The following is a 25614-nucleotide window of genomic DNA, read 5'->3' as shown; positions in this document are numbered from 1 at the left end:
ATTTTACAATATTCTTTCATATCTCAATAGCTCGTACCTTATTTTGGTCCAAAAACAATTATACATGAATTACTTATAGGCTCATCTGGACGACAACCAGTGGTGATAGCACTTTCTATTAGGACCTATGCTTATCCAGCTGTTGGGCGAACGAAGCTGCGAGTGTTTAGCTAATTATGTATACATGTAATAAATATTTAAAAATAATTTTTTCCACTTTGTTTTGGTTTCATACTACTCAGTAAACTTAAAGATTGAGGCACGTTAATTCAAAAAAGTAGTATTTCCTTAAACTCTAAACAAAAAGTACATACTCGTATTATTGAAGGAGTTACGAGATTTTTAATTATTAGTATTGATAAGATGATAATTTCGATTGGTTAAGGGTCATAAATATAAACCTACGTTTTTATTTACAAAATTTAATTTAATTTTTAAAGTAATATAAGTAAGTTTTCAATAAATATTACATAACATGCGTATAAGTCTTATATTTACATGAAGTAAATACAATGGTCTATTTCAGGGGGAAAAAAAACTATTAGGAGTTGATTGCATGCAATAATTTGACATAACTTAAAATACGTTACATATTTTCATAACTAGCTCATCTAAAATCAAGTGTACATTTTTAGAAACATTACACGCTTGTTGCAAGTGTATTTACTATTTCAGTTGTATCAAACATCACGGTTGTGTACCTAGAAATATCGTTGCCCTATAATAACTTCCGCACAAAATTGGCAATGCCGTGAGAGCCACGTCTGGACTATCGATACTCACAACTCGAGAGTCCAGACTCGAAAGATTTCCGATTTCTTCCACCTCGTATAGCCTGAAAACAGCGACAGCAGCGGCATCACGTTTGGAACTCAGGAACCATTTCCACGACTAGTACACAATAAACCCGCACGGAAAACATCGTAGTGGCCATAAGAAAAACAGGAATAAAAAGCAAAGATTGCGGAACAAGTACTGTCGGTTTTTTTTACAGCTAGCTGGAGCGGATGTCAAGTCGAGTAATTGGCAGTAAAAGATGGCGTCAGACATGGTTACATCAAGCGCCACATCAGACAACAATTTGGTGGATAGACAAGAGCGAAAATTGCAGAGAAAATTGCGGACAGCAGGGCAACCTTATGTTTCTCGCTCTGGAAAATTAATCCCTGCGAAAAAACAGCCAGGTAAATAAATTGAAGATAAATAAATTGCCGTAACCTTGTTTACAGTTAAAAACCTGTGTCCTTTATTTATTTTTTAATATTACATTTTTGCGTGTGTCTTAAGATTTTCAATATAAATGAAACAACTACATAAATTGATGTTACATATTAGTAAACGTTGAAATATGCACAAACAACATACCCATGTGCTATGCAAAGGTACATAACATGCTGACAGCTTGCGAAGTTTTAACGATAATTACGTTCAATCTGGCAGCGTCATGCGCAGATTAAACCAACAAATTGTTACAAGAGTGCAGATCTTTATATTAATATTTTAATTAAAGTGAAAACTAAAATGAAACATGTACCAAAAGAAAAATATTAGCAAATATTCAAAGTAAATGACCTACATGTTGCGTTGTGCAACAAATCCCGACTTGTAAATATAAATCAACGGAAAATGATTATGTTGTAATATAATTTTTATATTATATTTAAAATATGGCTGACTTAATAACCTTGACAATAGAATTTACAAATCTGATTGCTAAAGGAAAATCGATTGCCTGACAAGAAAAACTTTAAATTGGCAAAGTCTAATTTTTAAATATTTATGTCCAAATTGTTGTTTCAAGATTCATAATGTTTCATACAAGTTAAATAAAATTCTCACACTGTTATTTAATTTTAAATATTAAAATTATTAGAAACCCTTTTTTAAACAGGTAAATATGAACAATTTATGATAACACACTCTAATAACAACAAATCTCATGCAACCATTATAGCACAAATAAATAAACAGCAAAGTTAGTTCAAATTCTTAAAATGTAGCATACTGCATGTAAATTTAATTGATGTTTTGAATCAGCCATCAATTTGCAGTGAATTAAGTTGGGTTAATACAGCCTACTTATTTATAGAGACAATTACAATGAAATATTATTTCTTAGTCTTCATTGCATTGATAAAAAAATTTTTATATAAATAGATGTCAAACACTAATTAACTTAGTACCTCAAAATAACACAACCTACTCTTAGATAAAATTCAATTTATGGCTAACAAAAATAACGTATCCACTTCAAGACAGCAACTATCCAAGTTGAATGAGTGTATTTTAAGTGTTTCTGAATGTTATCGACATGAAAACAAATTTGGCCAAAAAAGAACTCATTCTTTACTCCGAATTAAACTATCCATTTTACTATAAACTTCTTTTTATAATTATTTAATATTCATGGTACAGTACACTCCCAATTATCCGTAAAATTAAGTGGCAGGGCCACCGTGGATAGTGAAAATCGTGGATAATCCGCAAAAGAGTCGAAAATGGGAAACAAAAAAGGAAACATTAATTTGAACTTAAAAATCTAAAAATTTATGTACAGTAAAAGTTACAATTAATAGTAAAAAAATTTTTAAATGATGCTAAAATGTTAGTATTTTACTGAATAATTAGCATACAATACATTTCAGTAATGTAAACATAAAAGTGCTCAACCATACGACTAGAAACAAAGTGCGACAGAGACAAAAATAGCAACACATGCCAGTCTACTGCGCGAGTTCAAAGAAAGCCTGTGGCGTTTTACTGTATACTGCACACAATACACTCGTCAGTAGGGTTTAAATTTGCTTACTTGTAATAAAATACAGATTTACATATTTGCTGTAATTTTTCGTAGCATGAGCGGATAATGGGGAGTATACTGTATATAATAAAATAATTATTTATTAAGATAAATAAATGGCTTAAATGACAGTAACTTAAAAAAAAAAACTTGTTTGGTGAACTCACAAGAAAAATTTTATACACTATGTGTACATATGTGGCTACCATTATATTTGTAAATGTTGTAAGTAAAAGGTTTTTTTTTTAAGGGGAAAACTGTTAAAATAGTACTTTTGAGTATTAAGACTACTAATATTTCTAGACTATCCCAAAATGTATGTTTAAATTTACAAATTCTACTATTTTTTTTTTAAGTTGGGCAAATAGTTGGGTCAACATCATTAAGAAAAAAATTTTAAATGTAAAAAATTCTTGAAATTGTTAAATCATTTAATTACAATGATTTTAATAATTTGCAACTAACTTTAATATAAAAAAACTTTTGTCTCCCAGATATATAAAAAATAAGAACTTACAGTCAATTAAATAATTGCACTAGCATAGAAAAATATATACTTGCAAATTAAACCAACATACTGTTATGCATGAAACTTTAACTAACACCACAAAAGGATTTTAACAATCCACTGAAATTACAAATAAAGAGAATATCTCTAACTTTACTGTAATGAGCAAGAATAGTTACAGTGTAAAACTGCACAATATTCTTCCATTTTAAAACCTTTCTCAACTAGTGAGTTTTGTGGAATTCTGTATGAATAAAAAAACCATTTTTGCGATAATTTAAATATTTTAACAATGTCATTGTATTTTAAACGTAGCAACCCAACATAAACAAATCTTTTACATTAGTTATGATCCCTTAGGCCTTGTGGAAAAATCACTCAACCAACAGCATTGAGAAATACTTAAAAACAAATTATACAAAAAAAAAAACATTTTTCAGAGTTACAATGGATAATACCTAACATGAATCAATTCATGAATTATGTTCATTGGGGAAAAAAATCAGTGCGATAATAATTATGCAGTATTACACGAATTTCTACTGTCACTAATTTGTAAAACCATTGTAACACCATAAATTTTGCATTCAGAAACAAGATTAGAATTTCTGCTTGTAACCAATCATTGGTTATAGTTAAACAAGCAGAAATCTGAGATTCATAGAACAGAATGTCCCAATAACAAACACAAAAAAAAAAAAGTAAAATCTTAAGATGAATACATAAAAAGTGGTAAGAAATAGTAGAAATGTTTATTATATAAATTCCAAAATTTCTGAAACCACACAAAGTCACACTACAATAATTCTTTTTAGCCAATGTGTGTGTTCATGCTGAAGGTGTGAATAATAAACTTCAAATCTATGCATGGATATCCAATAGTTGAAATGGTAATGGTAGATGCAGAAAAAAAAAAAAAAAAAATTTTGTTGATTACTAACCATATTTCGATACATACAAAATATTTGTTAAAAATTCAATTTCTTTTCATATTGTGCAAATGAAAAGAAATTGAATTTCTAACAAATATTTTGCATATATTAAATTAAAGTGTTTGTTATATTCATAATTTTTCAACGGGCACCTTACAATTCCCTAGCTTTTAATAAAATTCACATTAACAGAAATATTAATTGTTTAGTATGTGTATATGTGTGTGTATGTGTGTGTATATATATATATATATATATATATATATATATATATAAATAAAACAAAAGATTAAAAAAAAATTGCATAGCTTTTAATGAAGAACCTCTTCAAAAACTACATCAGGTGTGAATTGTCTCTGGTCATTCAATAATCTTTCTTGCTGTGAATTTGATTCAACATACACCTTTACTTGACTTGCAACTTTTGATCACTAAGCCATGTGAAAATACTGGGGTCTCCAAATTGATGTCAATGATCAAATGACTGGCCTTGTGCCATACAACTCCCTAGCCCCATCTTACAGTGTTACAGAGTCAAGTCAGTTATGAGCATCAATATACACAGAATATATTGATTAGATATTTAGTAACTGCACTCAAATAATTCCTCAATTGGAACTGCAATGACTCATAGCAATTATCGGGAATCTTAATTTTTTGAACTCAGCCCTTTACTATAAATAACATGTCAAATGTTAGTGGGGGGAAAAAAATGTGCATCTACAATTTGAAGCTGAGGATGGAGAGATGGAAAGTAGGATTTGATTCTTAACACTTTTAAGAGTACCTACTTCAAATAGAATTTTAATTTTTCAGAATGTTTTTTAATTTTTTCCTAGTATTTTTGAACACTCAAATTAATGAGTCTTTTGATTGCTGAATAGAATAATTTTTGTGAAAGAAATTTAAAATATATTAAGAAAACCTACAAAGAAAACACATAATTTGCTTAAACTTTCAGCAATTTTACACGTTACTAATTCCATAATTCTTATTTGTTAGTATATGAGGTAAAATATTATTTAATGATAACAGAACATTCCTGTGGTATATTATCATCTCAATTAAACTGTTTCTTAATGGCATCTTTAAATTATTTGTTATGCAGAAAATATTAACCTTGATTACCATTTGTTTTTCAAGAATAAATTGTACTATCACGCATATCAGGCATTTAGATATGCTGCGCCTACTGTAGGCTATTTTTCTGCAGGATTATTGCCAAAAAGCAACTGAATGAAACTTAATTAGATGTGGTTGTGTTGTGTTACGTTTAGTGTTGCTTAGTGGTGCTTTTTATTGAAGCTAGATTATTAATGTATACACCTACTAGTCACATCAAAATTGGCAATGGCATTGAGCTTTATTAAAGATTTGTTGGTAACTGGAATACTACTATTATTGTCAGCATCTGTGAAAAATGTATTACCAGTGGAAAGAAAAACTCATAATTTGAGGACATAAAATTACTTCTAAATGCATTACTTGCAGGTTTTACTTTTATAGTGAAATTTCATTTAATTCTAGCTTATGTTGCTGGTCTATGCTTTCAAAAGTTAACTGTTACACAATTTTTTTTTCCAGAAAGCCTTTGCAACTGCCCACAGCGTTGCGATGAAAAAATCCCAATAAATGCAAGAATACGGCTGTTTGAAGAGTTCTACAAGTTGGCAGACCACATAAAGCAAAATGACTTTCTCATGGCGCACATTGAGATGAGAGCGGTCCAGAGACGCTCGTTAGAACTGAAGAAGAGAGAGAGACGAGTGAGCTGCAAGTACCAAGTGCCTATTCTTACCAGCAACGACCCCCCTATCAAAGCAGGTACTTATCTCTTTGTAGTAATTGCAATGCTGGCAATAAAATTCAGATTAACAGAAGTCATTTTTGTGGTAACTTTTTAAACATGATACATGTTGTTTTCCTGGCTGTCATTTTGTAGTATTGTGTAAGGCTGACTTAGCAAGAAATAACTAAATTTAGTAATAGTTTCAGTAGCAAATGATATCACAAATACAAATAAATTTATTGGTGATATTTACAATAATTTTACGACTGCTATATTTCTGAACAAAGTGGATTGAATTCATAATAATCTCTATCAAAAAATTTGAGGCTTAAAGAAGTAAAGTCTTAAACCAATTTTAAGATGAAATATAGTAGTTCTTACTAACCTTTACATCTCGTTGACATTGAGATCATAAAAGATGTAAACGTGCATTACAAATTGAGGATATTGGGGAAGAAATCTGCTAGGGTAGTTTTTTGCTATATGCCATGGCTGATTCTTTCTTTAATATCCCTGACTGTTCTGTAATAATGGTCTCGCTGTCAACAAGACACATAACAAGCTAGTTAACATTCAAAAGTTCTATTTTTGCAGATTTATTGTAATAATTTTAGTAATTTATGCATGTGTTATTTTTGTAGGACCAAGCCCGAAGGGGGTGAAAATAGCAGAAGTATGCCAGAAGGCATTTATGCACATCTATGCCATTACTGAGAAACGGGTCCGTCTACAGCGCGAGAAACTGATCTCAGAGCTTTCTTTCCCACCACCAGTACTCCCTCCACCCAAAGTTGAAAATAATAAACCCTCCGTGATGTTAAGCGATGTGTTTATCAAAGATCTCATTAACTCCTCTCATGTCATGCAGTATGCACAACTGAATGCAGCCCCAACAGCTCAGAGTGAGTACATCAGAAACCTAGACAAGGACATTGCCCTGGTTGATAACTTCTTCATGAACCAGCTGTGGAAGCCAGAGCTCATCAACACTCCAACATAGCTGACGTACTTCCTACATACTTGTGATACAAGCTGCCACATGTGGTTAGCAACAACCTACTTCAAGTGATACCGTGGAGGTGGCTCCATGCAACAGTATTATTTGTTTATACTGGTCAACAAAATATACGTAATTACTCAGGAATAATACTTACTATACAGGTGGTTTGTGTACAATTTAGTGAAGTAATTGTAATATATCAATTTTTTAATCAATTTTAAGGTAATTTAATATGTAAATATACATATTTATATACAATGAAACAATATTTTTGTTACAATATTTATTTTCTACATGTTGTTTACACATGCTCTACCAGGGCTGATAAATGCACTCATGTACAACTGTACTTACTTAAGATAATAAAATTTTTACATGGGATGTGTGGTTTGATTAATTACCTTCAAAGGTTTTAAAAATCAATTAGCAGAATTCAGCAAGACTGTGCAGAATAAAAAAGAATTTTCATTCCATTAGCAACCACTAAAGTTGTAATCTTAATAAAATCACAAAAAATTGTTATAAATGGAAAATAAATAAATAATAAGACTGATGATGACTAGAGCTTCACAGGAGAGAGTGAAAAAGTTGTGGTAACCCATTATTCACATTAAGTGAATACCCTAAACACTTTGTTTTTCTTCATACATCCGGCAACATCTGAATAGTCAAATATTAGATTTTTATAGTTATAAAATTTACTCACACTTAAGATTATTTTATTATAAGTATCTGCATAATCTTGATGTCAGCTAACATCACCTAAAATATATATCAAATAATTTAATTTTTTTTTAATAGCAAATAATCCTGTATATTTATACGGCTAGAATATATACTTTATTTTGATTTATTTATGGCACTATCATTCACCGTGATAAATTGTACAATCTTGACAAACAAATTTTTTGTATACTTTGCTTAATGTACCAATACATTTCTATAGTTATGGTCAAAAAAAATGTTATAAATTACCAGGAGCTTAAATCTTAAGATCAAAAAAGATGTATGTAGCTCATTTGGATATACTTCTGGGAGGAATCCTACACCCCTTTCTTTTATAATGCTTTTGACATAACTGGATTGATATAATGTTCAGAAACCATTAAGAAAAGAACAATTGTAATTATTTGTGACTTGCCAGATGCAATTAAGTTAGTTTATAAGACATGCATGGGGTTCTTTACTCAAAGTGTTAGAACTTGATGAACACAAACTATTTATTATTAATTATTTACTTCTCTAGTAGTTGCCACAAACCAGGGTAAATGGGGGGACACATCCCCTCAAAATTTAGGTGTTTAATTCCCCCTCCCCAACGATTAAACAAAAAAAATTTTATTTACCTTAAAAAATTTACTATAATTAAATTAACAAAATATGTGATATAATGATACATGTTCAAGTGACAGTAACTAATAATTTTAAACTTTAGGCTGATAAGATAGTGGAGAGGGGTTGGCCACATCACTATTAGAGAAGGTAGGTGTAAATGGGTGATGTGTGATCAATATGTATGTAGTTTCCAGTAAGCCACTCAGCAATTAATTGTGTAATTATCAAACTATGAAAACCCATTATGTTTTACATCACATAATTAATTACGTACAGACAGTATCTTTGTGATCATAGTGGGATGCAAACCACGTTTGATACAGACTGAAAGCACATAGGTAATTTGCATAGTGTCAGAAGGTGGTTAAGAAACCCAACCCTCTTTACATAAGTGTAATGGCTTTAAGTAAACTTTCATGCAGGCCTATGCATATACAAAATAATAAACATTGCAAATGTAAGCATACAGAAAAAAATGTAGTTAGATTCTTAAGTAAAAACAATTGGAACAAATCACATTAAAAAACACATCAAAAATGTATAACATACAAATAATAAGCTTTAAGTGCACCCAGGCACCTGCATTAATTACGGACTTGATATAGTAGATATCAACGATTTAGCACAAGAGTTTTCACAAGAAAGGAATATAGTAAGTTAGTGTTTGGAGGATTTGAACTGAATATTTAGTCATGGACTGAATATGATTATACAAAATTTCACTCAGATGAAGTAAAAAGTGACTTGTTAGGCTTTAACTTTATTAGTTGGCTAATTTTGATAGTTTTTTCATGTAAGAAGTTTTTCTTCTGTGTAATAGTACTATCAGAAGTGATATGCTTTACAGACAGCATATTTCACAAAATTTCCAGTTTTTAGTACGGGTCTACAATTTTTTTGCAAATGAAAAATGTGTTGCTGAGAGCCGGTGTACTTCTGTTTTACCCACATTTCCATCACTGTTCCATTCATAGTCTCCAATGACCTTGACATCTATTGAGACATTAAGCTTCTGTTAATTCATTTACTGTACACAGTAACCTACTACTATCCACGCTAACCAAGGGGAAAATGTTGCTGATAGTTCAATATAAAGTTAGTGTTCTGTAGCTATAAAAAAATTAATATACTTTTTTTTGTAGAGATACATTTTTTTTTTAATTAGACTTCTACTGAATAAAATATTACCATACAAAGTGTTTGCGTGTTGTGGCAAAATGAAAGCAAAAAATAATGGTGCCTAGCTTTATCAAATGGCTAGAGTAATTTTCCAACAACCAATTTAGTAGCTTGTTGTAACCAAACATCAGGTTATTATTCACGTGTTTTCTGAAAAAAATTTCATCACCACAAATAGGCACGTCTGGTTTTCGCCAGACGAACGCAAAATCACAGAGTGATGTCTATATTTGATTAAAATGTGGCGTAAAGTTATTGATTTAAGAAAGTCAAAATTATTCTTTTATTTGGAAATTCATTTCAGTAGTTAGACATCTTCGGGAATAATAATGCACCAAGAAAATATAAAAAAGACTTCTCTGTGTGTGAAACAAAAAATAAAATTATTCAGTTATATTAATCATCATGAAAAATAATGGGATAAGCATCTCACACTGTTAAAGTTGTGAAAATGTGAGCACTTTTGTGTATTGATAGAAAATGTATTACAGTGGTGAAAAGTCTTTTGAAAATTTTTTATCAAAGAGAGTAAATTTTCTAGTTTAAAAGAGTTGAAATTATTGATATAAATTATGGTACATTTCATGCTACTTTTGTAACTTTAGGCACTAACTAAAGTTGTTACTTTATTCACAGTTAATTATTGTGAGCCCTACTCTATAAATAAATTTTAAAAACTCTGAACACTTATTTGTTGTCAGCTGAATCTGTAGAAGGGAATTCACCTATATGTCATACTTTAATGATATGGCTAAAATATGGTTATGGGTTTGAAAGTTCGCTTAATCTAATAAAATATAACTTTTTAATACATATTTGAAACTAAACCAGCATCATTATTGGCATTAAAATAGGTGTTCAAGGTTATTTACAATTAAAAATATGTATTTAAGCAGTGGTTATCACATGATGGTGAGACACTCCCTTATTTGTTTTTAAGTCAGAAGTTCACATATGACAACTCCAATACACCACAGTCTGTAGGCTAGAATCGAGATATTAGAACTTCCCGAAATGAAAAACACGCAAGTTCATAAAAGAGCATACTTACAAAATACTAAGAACAGACAAAGATACCCTAACCCATTATACAAAACAAAACCACATCAAGCAATAGAAAGTGAAATTTTATAATTGAACTGGTGAGAATAGTAGAAGTGAGGCAATGAAGCAGGCCAGCCCGCGAGCTCACCTGCATGTGGGGAACGGTCTAGTAATGTTACAACGCCTAATCCAATTAGCAACAGCGCCTTGCTGCCCCCCTTCACCCCCGCCATCCCCGTACCCCAGCGCTTCCTTGTTGAAAACGGAGAACCCTCTGCGACTCTGGAGGGTTCCGTACATTCCCAGAGCCCCGCCTGCGTGAAGTGGCGTAACTAGAACGCCACTGTTCTTGGAGCTTCAAGTGTCAAGTTGACCCTGATGATGCAACACTTCGAAGGGATGTGAGACCATTGCAGAATGGGGTTCAGGGGTATAAAACCAGCAATACCCAGCCTCGGAGGCAATGAAGTGAAGAAGACGAGTGACCTCTTGGTGAGAAAAACTGGATGACAGGCGATGTGATTTGTGTGTGGAGACTGGTGAAGTGGGACTGTATTGTGTATGACGGACAAGTGTGTTGGGACAGAGGTGCGCAGTACGAGACGAGCTGTAGGGAGAGCCACTGTCGAGTCTAGCTCCAGTAGAAAGGGTAAACTGTGAACTAAATGAAAGTGTGATTAATTTGTGGAAAAACGCTTTGTGTGTTTAATTAATAGTGTAAATAGTAATAAATAAAACTGTAGTTAATTAATTGAGATATTCTTTTCAAACCTGTTCTCCCACTCGTAAAATCTGTTGTCAGATGTAGGGATAGCCCTAATTAACAGACTTAGAATTTAGCTTGTGAATGAAAATAAACAAAAAAGTGTGAGCGAGTCTTTCAGTACTCGCTAGTGATATGCACACATCTAACCTTTGTAACAAGCAAATTCATATGTTCTCATGTTATTCATGTTGCAAATAAACTTATAATACAAAACTCAGACACAAAATTTAAAAGAAAAATTTAAGTACATACCAAAATTTCAAGATGCGAATCAAACACATTCTGCACACTAGAATTCATTGCCTGAATCATAGAAGTTGCTTGCCACCATCATGCATAGATAGCAGGATGGCTCTGATAATAAAGAAAGAAAAGAAAACTAAACCAAACCCTGACTTTGGACCTAATTTTCGACAAGGAATTTTATTGAAATACTGCCCATCTTGATAATATTCACTAAACATTTAATAATATAACTTTTCTGCACACGTTAGAAGTTATACTTCTATGGTGTTACTAAAATAAAACTTGAAACATTTTAAAACATATTTATAATTCAAGTAAATATTTGTAAATTTGTTTTTTGCTTAAAGGATTGGAGTCAGTCTGTAAATACTTTCTAGAAACAAACCTTAACATTATTGAACTGAGTCAACATCTTTACTACATTTTATATTAATCAAAAAGTTTTTAAAAAATTTCAGGGGTGAGATTTGAACCATATCCCTTGAGATTACCAAGAGTGCATACCATGTGCTACCTAGCCTGTTGGCATATTGAAAGGAAAATATGTATTATCATTGTAATGCCAGTTTTCTAAGGTACAGTAAACTCCCTATTATCCGCGCATGCTACGAAAAAATACAGCACAAATGTAAATCTGTATTTTATTACAAGTGAGCAAATTTGAACTCTCCTGGTGAGTGTATTGTGTGCAGTATACAGTAAAACGCCACAGGTCTTCTCGGAACTCACGTAGTATGCTGATATGCGTTGCTATTTTTGTCTCTGTCACACTTTGTTTCTAGTCGTATGGTTGAGCACTTTTGTGTTTACATTACTGAAATGTATTGTATGTTAATAATTCAGTAAAATACTACAATTTTAGCATCATTTAAAAATTTTTATTGTTAATTGTAACTTTTACTGACATAAATTTTTAGATTAAGTTGAAATTAATGTTTCCTTTTTTGTTTCCCATTTTCGGCTCTTTTGCGAATTATCCGCGGTGGCCCTGCCACTTAATTTCGTGGATAATCGGGAGTGTACTGTATCTGAAAACTAAGATTACTTTTTACTGTGACTATTTTAGTTATTACCCAAAAAATCATTCCTGACATCTACGACAGAATTTATGTGAAAATCAAAAGTAACATTTGAAGTGCTCTTGCAATTTTGATGTCCTCCGACATATGGACTTGCTTACACAACAAAGCTAGCGTCCGGAATTTCACAGCTCACTGAATATCTCCTGAATTCAAACTAGAACATGTAGTTCTTGCAATGAAGCCTTTCTTAGGTTTTGCACACTGGAGAAAATATAGAAAAGAGGCTTAACACTTGTCGCGAACTGCTGGGATGTCACCATAGCGTGATACATTTACTCATTCATGATAGTGGCCCTAACATGGTGAAGGGTGTTTGATTAGCTGAGTATGATTCTGCTAGATGTTTTATACATACGCTTCAGAGAGCTATAGGCAAGTCACTCAAAGCCAGCCAGAAGTAAGAACAATGATTGCTACTGGTAGACGACTTGTTATACACTTCAATCATTCGGGCTTAGCTCAAGAAAAACTGTTGGTAATTCAAAAGAGCTAAATTTACCCGAGCATCAGTTGGTGCAAGATATCAGCAATAGGTGGAATTCCACTTTTTATAAAAGAGCATTGTTAGAACAAAAGGGGCCATATTGATGTTTGTTGCTGATCGCGAAACACTCACCAATTTGATGTCTCAACAGTGGTAGTTTGATGGAGCAATGCATTAAACTATTAAAACCTTTTGAAGAAATAACCAAAATAACAAGTTCTGGACTGTCCTGCTTGTCGGAATTAATACCACACGTTTCTGCCTTAAAAAGTCTTTAGATAAAGATGAAACTGAGCAAAGAACACCTGATTTACCACACGTGAGGTCCTCGTTGAAACATGAATTAGAAAGTTGTTTCAACTCCTTAAGTGAAGAATTTAATTACTTAATTGCAACTTACCTAGACTCAAGATTTAAAACAAGCTACTTGGGGATTGTTGAAGCTGAAAGAGCTCACCAAAAGATTCTATTGGAATTTATAAAAATGTGTTGTGACGAGTCCTCTAGTAGCAGTTCATCTTCAACACGGACAAAAAAAAGTAGAAGAGAGGAGACAAGAGTCCGCTGAATTTCGCGAAGCTCATGACACGTTCTGGGATTGCTTTAATGAAAACAACAGTAGTCAGTCTCACAATCAAGAAAAAAAACGTGATTGCATGTGAGATTGATTTTTATCTGAAGTCAGTAAAAATTGATCGCAATTGTGACCCTTATATTTGGTGGTCAGCTAATACTACACAATACCCAAACTTAACAAGTGAAACTGTTTGTTGCCTCTTAATGCAGATAAATTGGTATTCATTCACCGTAATTTGATCTTAGTGCAGTACAAGTACTAAGTTTTTTTGTTTTAAAATAAAAATATGGTGATATATGTTACGTGGATTAAATAAAGAACCAAATTTTTAAAGTTTGTACTTATTTTTAAATCCGGTATCCGGCCGGATAAGCTGGATACCGGATAGTTACAGGATGTCCGTTTCATCACTAGAATAAAGGTAGGTTGGTGGCAGAGAGGTTTTAGTCAGATACCAGGAAATGATTATGAACAAATTTACAGCCCTGTAGTCAAAAAGGAATCTATAAGATTGTTGATGGCTGAGAAACTGGGAACAAGAACAACACTTAGATGTAAAAACAGTTTATTTACACAGCCCTAAAAAGGGAGGAGTCTTCATGGATCAGCCAGATCACTCTGAGAAAAAAAAAGAAAAGAGAATCACCTGTCTGGAAGTCAGAGAAATCTTGTATGAACTGCAACAGACAGGAAGGAATTGGAACATATGTGGATAAACACCTAAAGGAATTAGACATCAGTAGAAGTCTGCCCATGTGTCTATTTTAACAAAAAAGTTTACTTGGGGTTGGGAGTATATGTTGATGACATATCTGAGTGGAGGGGAGAGAAACAAGATTGTGAATCTGAAAGTACATTTGAAAGGAGTAATGGATATTAAATCTTTTTGGAAGAAAACTCTTCTCTTGTCAATGAGGGTTAATAGACCTAAAGATCTTATTGAAATAGATCCGAAAAATTATATCAAACAAGTGTTACAAGAGTTTTGAATGGAAAAATGCTAAGGCACTTTCAACTACTTTGGAAACAACCAGCTTGGGAGACAGGGACATAAACTAACAAACCTTTATCTGACAATGTTTACCGGAGAGCTACATGAAGCCTTCTGTATTCGTAAAATGGTACAAGGTCAGATATAGCAAACTTGGCAGGCAATATGAATACAACAGTAATCCTACAGTTCAACACTGGCAGTAGTAAAACACTACTTCAAAGAAACGGAGGATCTTAGATTGGTTTACGTGGAGATGGGGAAGATAGTGTAAGTTTATGTGGATGCAAATTGGGCAAACAATGTAGAAGACCAGAAATCCTACAAAGGTTTGGCAAGAAAGAAAACATTGCCATAGCAGAAGCTGTAAAAGAAGTATTGTGAATGATAAGTCTATTAAAGGAAATAGGTTAGTGAACCATGCGAGATCAAAGTGGACAATCAAGGGGCAATTTCTCTCACCAAGTACAAATTTACTTTCAAGTGCTCTAAACAGGTGATGAGAGTAATATTTCAAGGCTGAATTTTAATGCAACATTTTTGTGAAATATTGTTGTGAAAAGTTTCTAATGCAAAAAGGACAGAGAACAGGATGTGGACGGTACAGAGTACTTGTCGGACCCCGTTCCCTTGGACGGGCTCCACGTGGTGATGTGTGGCTCAGGTTAAACCCTGCCATACTGCAGGGCTAGGCATGTCACAGCGGTAGGGATCCGCCTGATGCCACCCCGACTTGCTGGCTTCTAGTAAGAGAGTATTTGGGTAGAGAGTAACACAATGGGGTTTGAGCTTTTTGTTGTGCACCGTGCCACGGGCTATAATCGCAAGAAAATTATTCTTTCTAATACATATTATTTTAATTACTTGTATACATCAATATTGTTAAACAGTGTTATGAGAATTGTTTTAGCTGTGTAACTAATTTTTTTATTGCTGGTATAATGCTTTTCATGCTTTAGTTTAACAGGGTAATTATTATTTAATTAACTAAATCGCATAACATATTATAATTATGAGCCCACAAGTGTGTAAATATGTTAAGTCAAAATAAGAACATGCTAGTTTAAAAAAAGTTTAAATAAATCCAGTGGGTGGAATATTAATTGTTTTTATTGAGTTTAAACAAATCCAGTGGGTGGAATATTAATTGTTTTTATTGAAGTGAAGCTTATTTGGGTGCAATGAGAGCAAAATTTCAATTACAATCAAGGCCAATCAAGGCTGAATTTAAATGTGTTTTCGTAAAACATTGTTTTGAAATGTTTCTGATATAAAGAGAGCACTTATGAGTCGTGGTTTGAATTGCTAAGAAGTTTCACCTCTATCATGTGTACTGAGTTACATGTGCTCTTTTTTTTTTTCCTACTTCAAGTAGGGTACTTGAGTTCTGGTTTTATGATGGCAGACAAATAGTCATAAAAATGTAGTCACATTTAATTCAAAGAAATTATATGATGTGGCCAACAAAACATTTTTATTTTTTAACAGTTTAAAAGTAGTTTACCATTTTAATGAGTGGTTAGTGTTCTGTACATTAAAAAAAAAAAAGATGATATTATGTGAATGATTGGTTACATTAACTACATTAAAAATACTACAAAGTAGTAATAATGGTTGGTTAGTTTAAGTTATAGTTACCTAAATTTTAAATTGGTAATTCCCAACCCAACATTGAAACAATTGTACAGTATTTTTAATGTAGCTAGCATGATCTAACCAACCATCCATTATTTTTTTAGTACTTTTTTAATGCAGCTAACCTAACAAACCATTCACATATTTGTACATATTTTAAATGTAGCTAACCTAACCCAATAAACCATTCACACGATATCACAGTATTTGTAACAGTAATTTTCTTACATTGCTGCTTTACCAAAAATTAATAATAAAATTCAGAAAATGCTTTTCTCAAAAACTAGAAACGTTCCTGTATTTTCCTTGAAAACAGCGTCTTCATATTCCAACTGGTTTCTTAGAAATCACAGTTTATAGTTTACATTATATGTAAGCACTGATGCAGCCATCACAATTTTTTTTAAACTTTTTTATACATGGCAAAAACCTAATATTCACTACAGTCCATTCCGAGGCTGTGTTTGTGCACCTTAGGTATAAATATTACAAATTTGTTACATTGTGAGAATGGTCATTTAGATTAGGTTAGCTCCATTAAAAATACTTTAATATATTGTGGATGTTAGTTAGGTTAGTAATAGCTACATTTAAAATACTGTAAAATATTTTTAATAGTTGCTTAGGAATTACAACGTAGAGTAGCAACCAGTTCACACAAGTCCATTCCGAAGCCTGAATAGTTCTGAAGTTCACCGAAGGTTACCGCAGTTCGCCGCTCGCACTAGCAACTCAGTAGCACATATTACAGGATAAATACGTGCATGAAAAATTTCCATGTCATTTTTCATATACTTAAGTGAAGGAGGAATTAGAAAATAGTCTAGCTACATTTAAAAAGTGTGGACAGTTGATAACGTTAGTATAGCTACATTCAAAATGCTGTGAAATTGTGTAAATGTTTGGTTACATAAGGATGGCTATATTGTAAATTGGTAATTCCTAAGCAACCATTAGAAATATTTTAATGTATTTTTAATATAGCTATACTAACCTGTCTCCACAATGTTTTATAGTATTTATAATGTAGCTAACCTAACTTAATTGATCATTCTCAATATTTGACTAAGTTCTCCAAAACATAAACATAACACGGGAAAGCAAATAATTGTAGCGGCCGCGTCAATGCACAAGTATTGTAATGTAACCTATAAGTACATATAAACAGTGATTTATCAGAAACCAGCATAAATTTAGAATCGCTGTTTTCAGGTTAAATAGGGGAACAATTTTAGTGCTTGAAAAAAGTATTTTCACTATTTTGTTTTTTTATTTACGGAAAGCCGCAACACAAAGAATTTTACCTTTGTAACATATAAACCTAACCAAATCATTCATTAAAATGCTACACTGCAAGCAAACTACTAGAAGTATAACTCACTCTTAGAGAATAATTGAAAATGTCAGGAAGTGAAAATATCATAATTATGAAGTTTTATTATTTTTACAGAAAAGAGGCTCTCCCTCAGAAAAACCCTAAAACTGTGAACAACTAGATATAGCCCAGTACCCAATTAACACATTGTTTTCCATTATTAAGTTATTTTATTGTGAAATAATTTGCTTCATAATTTTATCCTTTTTAACTAATTTTATCTTATAATTTTCTTAGTCTTCCCACCATTGAATTTCTCTTGATTCAATATGAATATAAAAAATTACCTATGCAGGATTATCATGCAAAACTTGCAAAAATCAAAAAATACTCTTTGGCATTTAAAAAATAAAAAATAAAAATTCCACTATTATCTTAACTTGTAAATAGCTAGCTAATTGTGCACTTTGTTAGCAACCTCAGTTGACATCGTCCCGGGCTGCACCCTTCTGAGCCCGATATGCCACCACTTCCCCCCTTACACACTGCGAGCCCCCTCCTTCCACCACCACCCTCTATGACCCCGGCGTTTAACCGCCCGCCGGTGTGTGTGTGTGTGTCAGCCCGCGCCCACCGATGTGACGTCAGTGCTCCGCTCCCAAAAGTTGCCGAGCGACGAACGGGCAGTCAGTCGCGATTGCTGCGAGGAAGGAGCTTCAACGCACCTGTTATCGTTTTCGGAGCTTTTGAGTGATACAGGGGGAAACGGGCCTCGCCACACACGGACTACGTCACGGCCCTGAGAACAGAGTAGCCGGGTCCACATGCCCATTATACATGTGGTGGCGCCCTAAACTTCGACGAACACTTCAACCCCCATTGCGGTAGCATAGTAATTATTGGACATCGCAGCTTTTTAGAACTGAAAAAAAAAATATTGGAAAACATGGTTTTCACACACTAAACACATCCATAAATTTACTCCCAAGGGACAGTTTCATAATTCCTAATAGTTTGTGAAAAAACTAAAATTTCATATCTTACATTACAATACCTGTGCTTTTACGCTGCCACTGCCATTCATTATTTACCCACGATGAATAGGAATTTATGTTTTCCATATACTAGAGACGTTCCTGAATTAACCCTGCAAAGAAAGATTTCTTAATTTCTACTGGTTTGTGAAAAAATTACAGTTTACAGCTTACATTACAATACCTATGTATTCACACAATTGCCAAAATTAATTGTTTATGTTTACCCGTGTGTGTTTTTTTAAATTTTCTTTTAGAGAACTTAAGTCAATGCACGAATGTTGTAATAATGAAATTTGTTCAAATATCGAAGTTGAAAGGAATTTTTAATGTTTCTTGTTTTATTAGAATAAGTATGTAATTGTATTAAGTACATTATTGTTTATTTTGTTAAGTTGTATTTAAAATATGTAGGTACTATTTTAAGTGATGTTGTAATGAAAGAGTCTAATGGGAGCCTAAAATTGTTAACGTTCATTTTCTGTGAGGAATATGTGCTGTGCATTGTAGTAGCTGACACATTGAATTTTGCAGTCTTTCCAGGCAATTCTTTGATTACAGCAGTCATATATTCTGTGTTAGTTATTGCTGGTGTTTCATGTATCCAAGTTTATCCCTGGATCCTAAAGGCTTATCATGATGACATCATCCTGTAGGCTTGATCCTGAGGTACATGATGCTTGCTGTTTTAATTCAGTTCGTCAAAAGATCCTGATGGTATGATCCTGTTGGCTTGATCCTGTGGTACATGATGCTTCTGTTTTAGTTCAGTACGTCGGAAGATCCTGCACATTGTGAAATAAGAGAGAATTATGATTGTAGGTAGAAAAAAAATTATTTTTCTTCAACTTACGATCATAATTAATTCTTATATATTTTTTTTTTGTAAATATGTACAGTCGCGGTAGATGCCAAAAAAATGCTAAAAATCCGAAAACACTTTTATTCTGTGCTCTTTCACTTCCTCTTTTCAAATCAACCGGCGGAGATAAGAAATTCCAACTACTTTCGGAGATATCGAATTTTTTAATTTTGTAATACAACGCCCGTTTAACCCTTCGAACGTCGCCATTTTTTATTTTGACGTGTGTTAGTGAATGGGTAATAAATAAAATGGTCGATTAGGTCAGGTCAGTTACATTATAAATACTTTCAAACTAAGCGGACATTAAAAATAATGTGAATTTAATTTAATGGTTCTTTAGTTTTAAATTATTTATAATGTAACTGACCTGACCTAACAAAACCCGGACAAATGATGAACATTAACAACTCACGTAATTTTTTTTACTTAATACTTGCGCAACAATATCCAAATAAAAAAAATAATACTTTAAAATTAGAAACGTTAAAAACTCACCTAAGTTGGAGGCGGGTACATTTCCTTTGCCACTATAAGGAAATGATGTAGTCGTTCACGGCAGAAGTTGACCGATTAATTAAACATCGTATTGAACAATAAATGAATAAATAATCACGTATTGGTTCTTTTGAATACTGACCAATCACGGAATAAATAATCACCTATTGGTTCATTTGAATACTGACCAATCACGGAACAGTCACGTGACAAAATTGTCCAATAAGAAAAATGATACTCGTAAACAAGAAACCTTATTATCTATGACAAGAAACAATGGTGATCGCCCCATACTACGCAGGTACTGTGATGAAAATTAAAAAATTTGATATCTCCTAAAGTATTTGGAATTTCTTACCTCCGCCGGTTGATTTGAAAATAGGAAGTGAAAGAGCACAGAATAAAAGTATTTTCAGATTTTTAGCATTTTTTTTTTGGCATCTACCCTGACTCTACATATGATGAAATTTAAAAATTCGATATCTCCTAAAGTATTTGGAATTTCTTACCTCCGCCGGTTGATTTGAAAAGAGGAAGCGAAAGAGCACAGAATAAAAGTATTTTCAGATTTTTAGCATTTTTTTTGGCATCTACCGCGACTGTACATATTTACCTTTTTTTTTACCTTAACAAGCTTCCGACATACTGAACTAAAACAGCAAGCATCATGTACCACAGGATCAAGCCAAAAGGATCAAGCCTTCAGGATCTAGGCATAAACTATAATACATGAAATAATTTCCATATTTTTTAAATCTTCATAGTTGGCTACAGTTGTGCTAAACAAAGAGATACACAATCACAGGTACACAATGAATGGTGGCAGCAGAGTGAAAACACAGGTATTATAATGTAAGCTTTAAAATGATATTTTTCACAAAACAGTAGGAAGTAAGAAAACATGTTTTCAGGGTACATTTTGGGATGTCTCTAGTACCTGAAAACAATTTTTTCTGTCTTTTCGTTCTCTGAAGCCGCGACGTCCGATGCTGGTGTAGTAATGTAAGCTATAAATTATTATTTTCAAAAAGCTAGTAGGAATTAAGAAAACATCTCTTCAGGGTCAATTTAGGGACGTGTGTAGTGTGTGAAAACCATGTTTTCCGATTTTTTAATTCCGTTGTATAAAGCCGCGACGTCCTGTACCTCAAAGTATCTAATGGCTTTTGCTATATTACTCATAGGTTAGTCCAAGTCACCTATCATTCACTCGCTTATGCTGAGTAAACAACACACAGTCCCAATTTCCGCAGCAAACAGGCTACATTAACAAAAATTCTCTAATATATATAGCATAAAGTTTACAGCAACCAAGACAAAACTCTGATTGCATATAGGCCTAAATAAAATAGGTTAGCTATATTCAAAACCTGAATACTTACCCGCTCCAGTTTCTGAAAATATTCCCTTAAGAAGGAAATAGGATTCTCTGGCCTGCTAACGCATAGCTGGACGATACAGTCTTTCAAAACTTGCTGAATGTTATGCCTTTGAACGTATGCCTCGCATTCCCGAAGTGTCTGTTCTTCATCCAAATTCGCAGCCATATTTAATATGCAGTTACAATACGCACTCTTCAACACTAATAATAAATTGTAATTGTAAGCAAATTTTTAAAAGGTTTTTAAAGGATTCACTTCCACCCCCACCATAAACAAACCTAAATTGCGCCCCAGCCTACGCCCCCAAAACTTCACAGACTAACTAATTTAATGGGCACACTATTTACTTTTAAAAAATCAAAGATACTGTCAACAAGAAGAACGCGAAATTGAAATTCTGAACAAAAATATTTTTGTGTAAATATTGAAACCTTAAGACGAAATCTTGAAACGATAAAAGCAAAACTGCGTTAATGTTGGAAACACAGCTGTTGATAGATTACGGTGCATAAAATCTGTTTCCCTTATGAGTATTAGTCATGGTCTGGAATGGACGCAGTCATCTTATGGTCCGGGCCGACTCCCGCGAACAGAACTTCACGTAATTCGTCGAGCATACGCCTGCCGACTGCAGTCTTAAAGACTTTGCCACTAAATATTATCTTCGTAGTCCCGCGACACACACAGGTGAGCCCGGGCACGAATCTATCTACTGCTCATCATGGGAGTGGCCGTTTATCCACCCAAACTCTTCGTCGACCTACAAATCATTGTAGGGACCTTGTTTGCAAGTGCTGCAATGTAACATCCATGTAATACGTAATTAATTATCATTTCGAGTTTATGTACTGCCAACGTATTTTTTTCCCAGTGTAATTGTGTAACTCGTGCCCCATCCACACTATGTGAGATGCGAGATTAAAAAACCAGCATCTATATCTGTTTCTTTATTTCGCAAGCGCCTCCTGAACAATTAGGAAACAGTCCTCTATACTGTTTAGGGCCAGTGCTTATTAGGAGTAGGAACTCCCTCCCACCATCAACAGCTGTCGATCCTAGTGGAACACGTAGGGGCAAAAACCCACGACCACCTCGGTAAATCCTCGAATTAACCTGGCGCCCGCCGGAGATTTCCTTTAGAGCCACTGAAAACCACTAGGACCACCCCGGGTCTCGATCCCGAGACTGCGGGTGACGGCATTTGGTGCCCATTGCGTGTGGCGATAACCGGACATTTTCAACAGTTTCCAACTATTTTCTACAATAGGACCACGGCGTGGGCAAGGAGCGGCCATTTTGCGAGCAACAAGTGATTGGGGTCACACAGACAGGTGCGGCCAGAGTAGCGATCAAAGAGTCCCCTTCCAACTCCTGGAGAAAGGCTAGCCGGCGGAACAAGAGACGCGCGGACACTTGACATCACAGCACAGCACCCACACCAACCCCTCTACTCTTTCGCATCCTCCCACTCTCCCTTTTGCGCAGCTGTCCGGGCGCTCTTCCCCCACCTCTCCACCCAAACCCTCCGCTCACCGCTTCATGCGGTCACCCGGGCGGTGCTCCTCTCCCCAATCCTTCATGATTCCTTTTTGTGCGGCTGTCTGGGCGTCTCTCAGCCAGCGGCCCGACCCGGCGTGCGCGACCGGCCAACGAACTCGTCACTACCATGCCCATTCACGGACTTAAGTGTGGGACACCGCGCACAACCCCAGCAGCTAATCAACAACATGCAGTCACCGCCGTCGACTACCGTGTGCGCGTACTGCTTCCTGCCCAGGGAAGTAGAACTGTTGACAGGGACACTACCATGGTACAGCACGTGCCAATGCACACCGACAGGGAATGTGACCAGCTGCCCATGGGGCAAGTGGAAGCAAGATGCAGGGGCTAACGAATTGCCATGGCCGTTGCAACTCACCAGGATGCACACATCACCCGCCGCAACGAAAACCGAGAATAGCACCATGCTGGTCGATACAAAGACAACAGTGTACCCGACTTATGTACACGCCGCACCACACCCAACACGAGCTAGAGAGTTAGCTTTATTATACGAACCAAGTTCCTGGATGCCCTCGCAACCATCGTGGAACCAGAGCAAACTAGTGCTACCAGAGTTCAGTGGATTTGCGCACGAAGACACTACCACATTCCTACAGCATTGTGAAGCACGACTGGCGAGATCCGGAATACCCATGGACGAATGGGTGGATGCACCAGTGAGCAGCTGAAAGGCACTGCCCGCCAATGGTGGAACTTGTGGGGGCAATTCAGCATGCTCTGGGAGGCCTTCACAGCCATGTTCTTACGCCGCTTCGATACCGATCAAGCCATCGTGCAGTGTACATCCAAGTTCTATGGCGAACGGCAACGGGATGACGAGCCAGTCGAGCAATTCATCGCACAGAAAATGCAACTCTTCAGGCGAGTGTCGCCCGGCAGTGAGCCAACACGTGCACTGACTATTGTAACAGCCCTACTATGTAACGAGCTACAACCCTACTTGAGGTTCCAGCGGCCCGAATTCATTGGAGACTATGTCCAACAGGCTGTAGACACAGAGCGCAATATGCAGGAGCTATGGCATCGGAGCACGCCGAGTATTGACAGGGGGTGAATTAACTTCACAGCGAGTTGAGGTCCGCCCCTAGCGAAACTACCGGAGAGGGCCGATGGACAACAACAACCGCTCACAGGGTGATGTGCCATCAAAGAGGCACCTATACCCTACAGAAGAGATGCGCAGGAAGGCCACGACGGCCCACCAAGATGGACCGACACATCACTACCCCAATGTCAACAAGGTTGCCCAACCCGAACACGCCACTGACACGTCGACTGCCCCCTACCACCACCACAGCGGCAGTCACCAACCACCCCACCGGGAAACGGACCCCCAGGGGCGCGGAACTAAGTGCCCCACCCCCGACAACTGCAACACAAGACATGCGGGACTGGCATGGTACCACGCCTGTCCTAAACCAACTGTCCCACTCCCGGGATGATCTGATACACATCCCAGTGGAGGTGGAAGGGCAGCCCGCAGCCACCCTGGTGGACACGGGCGCAAGCCACATGTTCGTGTCCCCGAGCCTGATGCCACCCAGCTCGCTCCGAACACACCAGGCCGAGCTACGGTTGGCAACCAGCACCCAACCAGGCGGCACGGTGGGACAGGAAGAGCTTAAGGTAAGCTTTCGGGACCTATCAATTATAGTGACAGCCCTTGTCGTCGAAAACTTTCACGAAGAAATTGTATTGAGTCAGCCCTGGTTAGCTGAGCATGATGGAGAGGTATAGACGAGAGCTGCGCGAGTTCACATAGGCACCCAGGAATGTTTCACTGTGTACGCGACCGGTACCACACCCGAGGTCTTCGCATAACTGTTGACCTTGCACCATGACGTACCACGGATGGGATGAACTGTGTGCTAGTAGAGAAGCAGGATATGTTCGCAAATGCCGACCCCCTCAAACGTACCACAGTGGCAGAACACCGCATACCCACCCTTCATATACCCTGTGCGCGAGACACCTAGAGGGTACGGCTTCTAGGAACAAAGCGCCATTAGGGAGCAAGTGTCAGAAATGCTGAGGGACGGAGTAGTAAAACCATCTTACAGACACTTCAATGCGTGAGTCATGTTAGCTCCTAAAAAATATGGCTCCCTACGATTCTGCATGGATTTTCGCCCGCTGTACACAATTACGGTCAGATCCCCCCCCCCCCCCCATTCCCCCGCAGATTAGTGTTGAAGCCGACGTAGAGGGGCTAGGCCGAGCCAGGGTATTCAGCACCCTCGACTTGAAAGCCGGCTATTGGCAAGTGCCGATACTTTCTGAGGACAGGGAAAAGACCGCCTTCACTTCTGTTTAGGGCCATGCCATTCGGCCTAAATGCTACCCCCGCAACTTTTCATGAGATTATGACGAGGTTACTGGAAGGTTATGTGGGTCAATTCGCAACCACCTACCTGGACGATGTGATAGACTTCTTGGAAACATGGGAGGACCACACCGACACCTGGCATTAGTACAGGAGCACTTAGCGACACACCACCTAACGGCCACCCACCACAAGTGCCACATCGGGACGGTGGAAGTAGAGTTACTGGGCCAGTTGTGAGCACCGATGGTAACAACCCCCAGCACGGC

At 35.8% G+C, this 25614-nt stretch overlaps 2 protein-coding genes across 2 annotated transcripts in view; one reads left to right on the top strand and one right to left on the bottom strand.

Annotated features, from left to right (window-relative positions):
- The window catches only part of LOC134530482 (cAMP-dependent protein kinase type I regulatory subunit), an 87758-nt gene extending 65914 nt beyond the window's left edge, over positions 1 to 21844 (bottom strand). Inside the window, exon 1 of the mRNA XM_063365322.1 lies at positions 21460 to 21844. Within this exon, the coding sequence (XP_063221392.1) occupies positions 21460 to 21624 (165 nt within the window). The 5' untranslated portion in view covers positions 21625 to 21844. The remainder of the gene's footprint in view (positions 1 to 21459) is intronic.
- LOC134530483 (uncharacterized) lies at positions 823 to 7410 on the top strand. The gene is made up of 3 exons (XM_063365324.1): positions 823 to 1184; positions 5825 to 6064; positions 6671 to 7410. The coding sequence occupies exons 1-3, from the start codon at positions 1037 to 1039 to the stop codon at positions 7027 to 7029; spliced, it is 747 nt and encodes a 248-aa protein (XP_063221394.1). The 5' UTR covers positions 823 to 1036; the 3' UTR covers positions 7030 to 7410.
- Positions 21845 to 25614: the final 3770 nt, after the last annotated feature.

The sequence above is a fragment of the Bacillus rossius genome, chromosome 3 (assembly GCF_032445375.1).
Source record: "Bacillus rossius redtenbacheri isolate Brsri chromosome 3, Brsri_v3, whole genome shotgun sequence".
Classification (NCBI taxonomy): domain Eukaryota; kingdom Metazoa; phylum Arthropoda; class Insecta; order Phasmatodea; family Bacillidae; genus Bacillus; species Bacillus rossius.
This window is presented reverse-complemented; position numbering and strand designations above follow the sequence as displayed.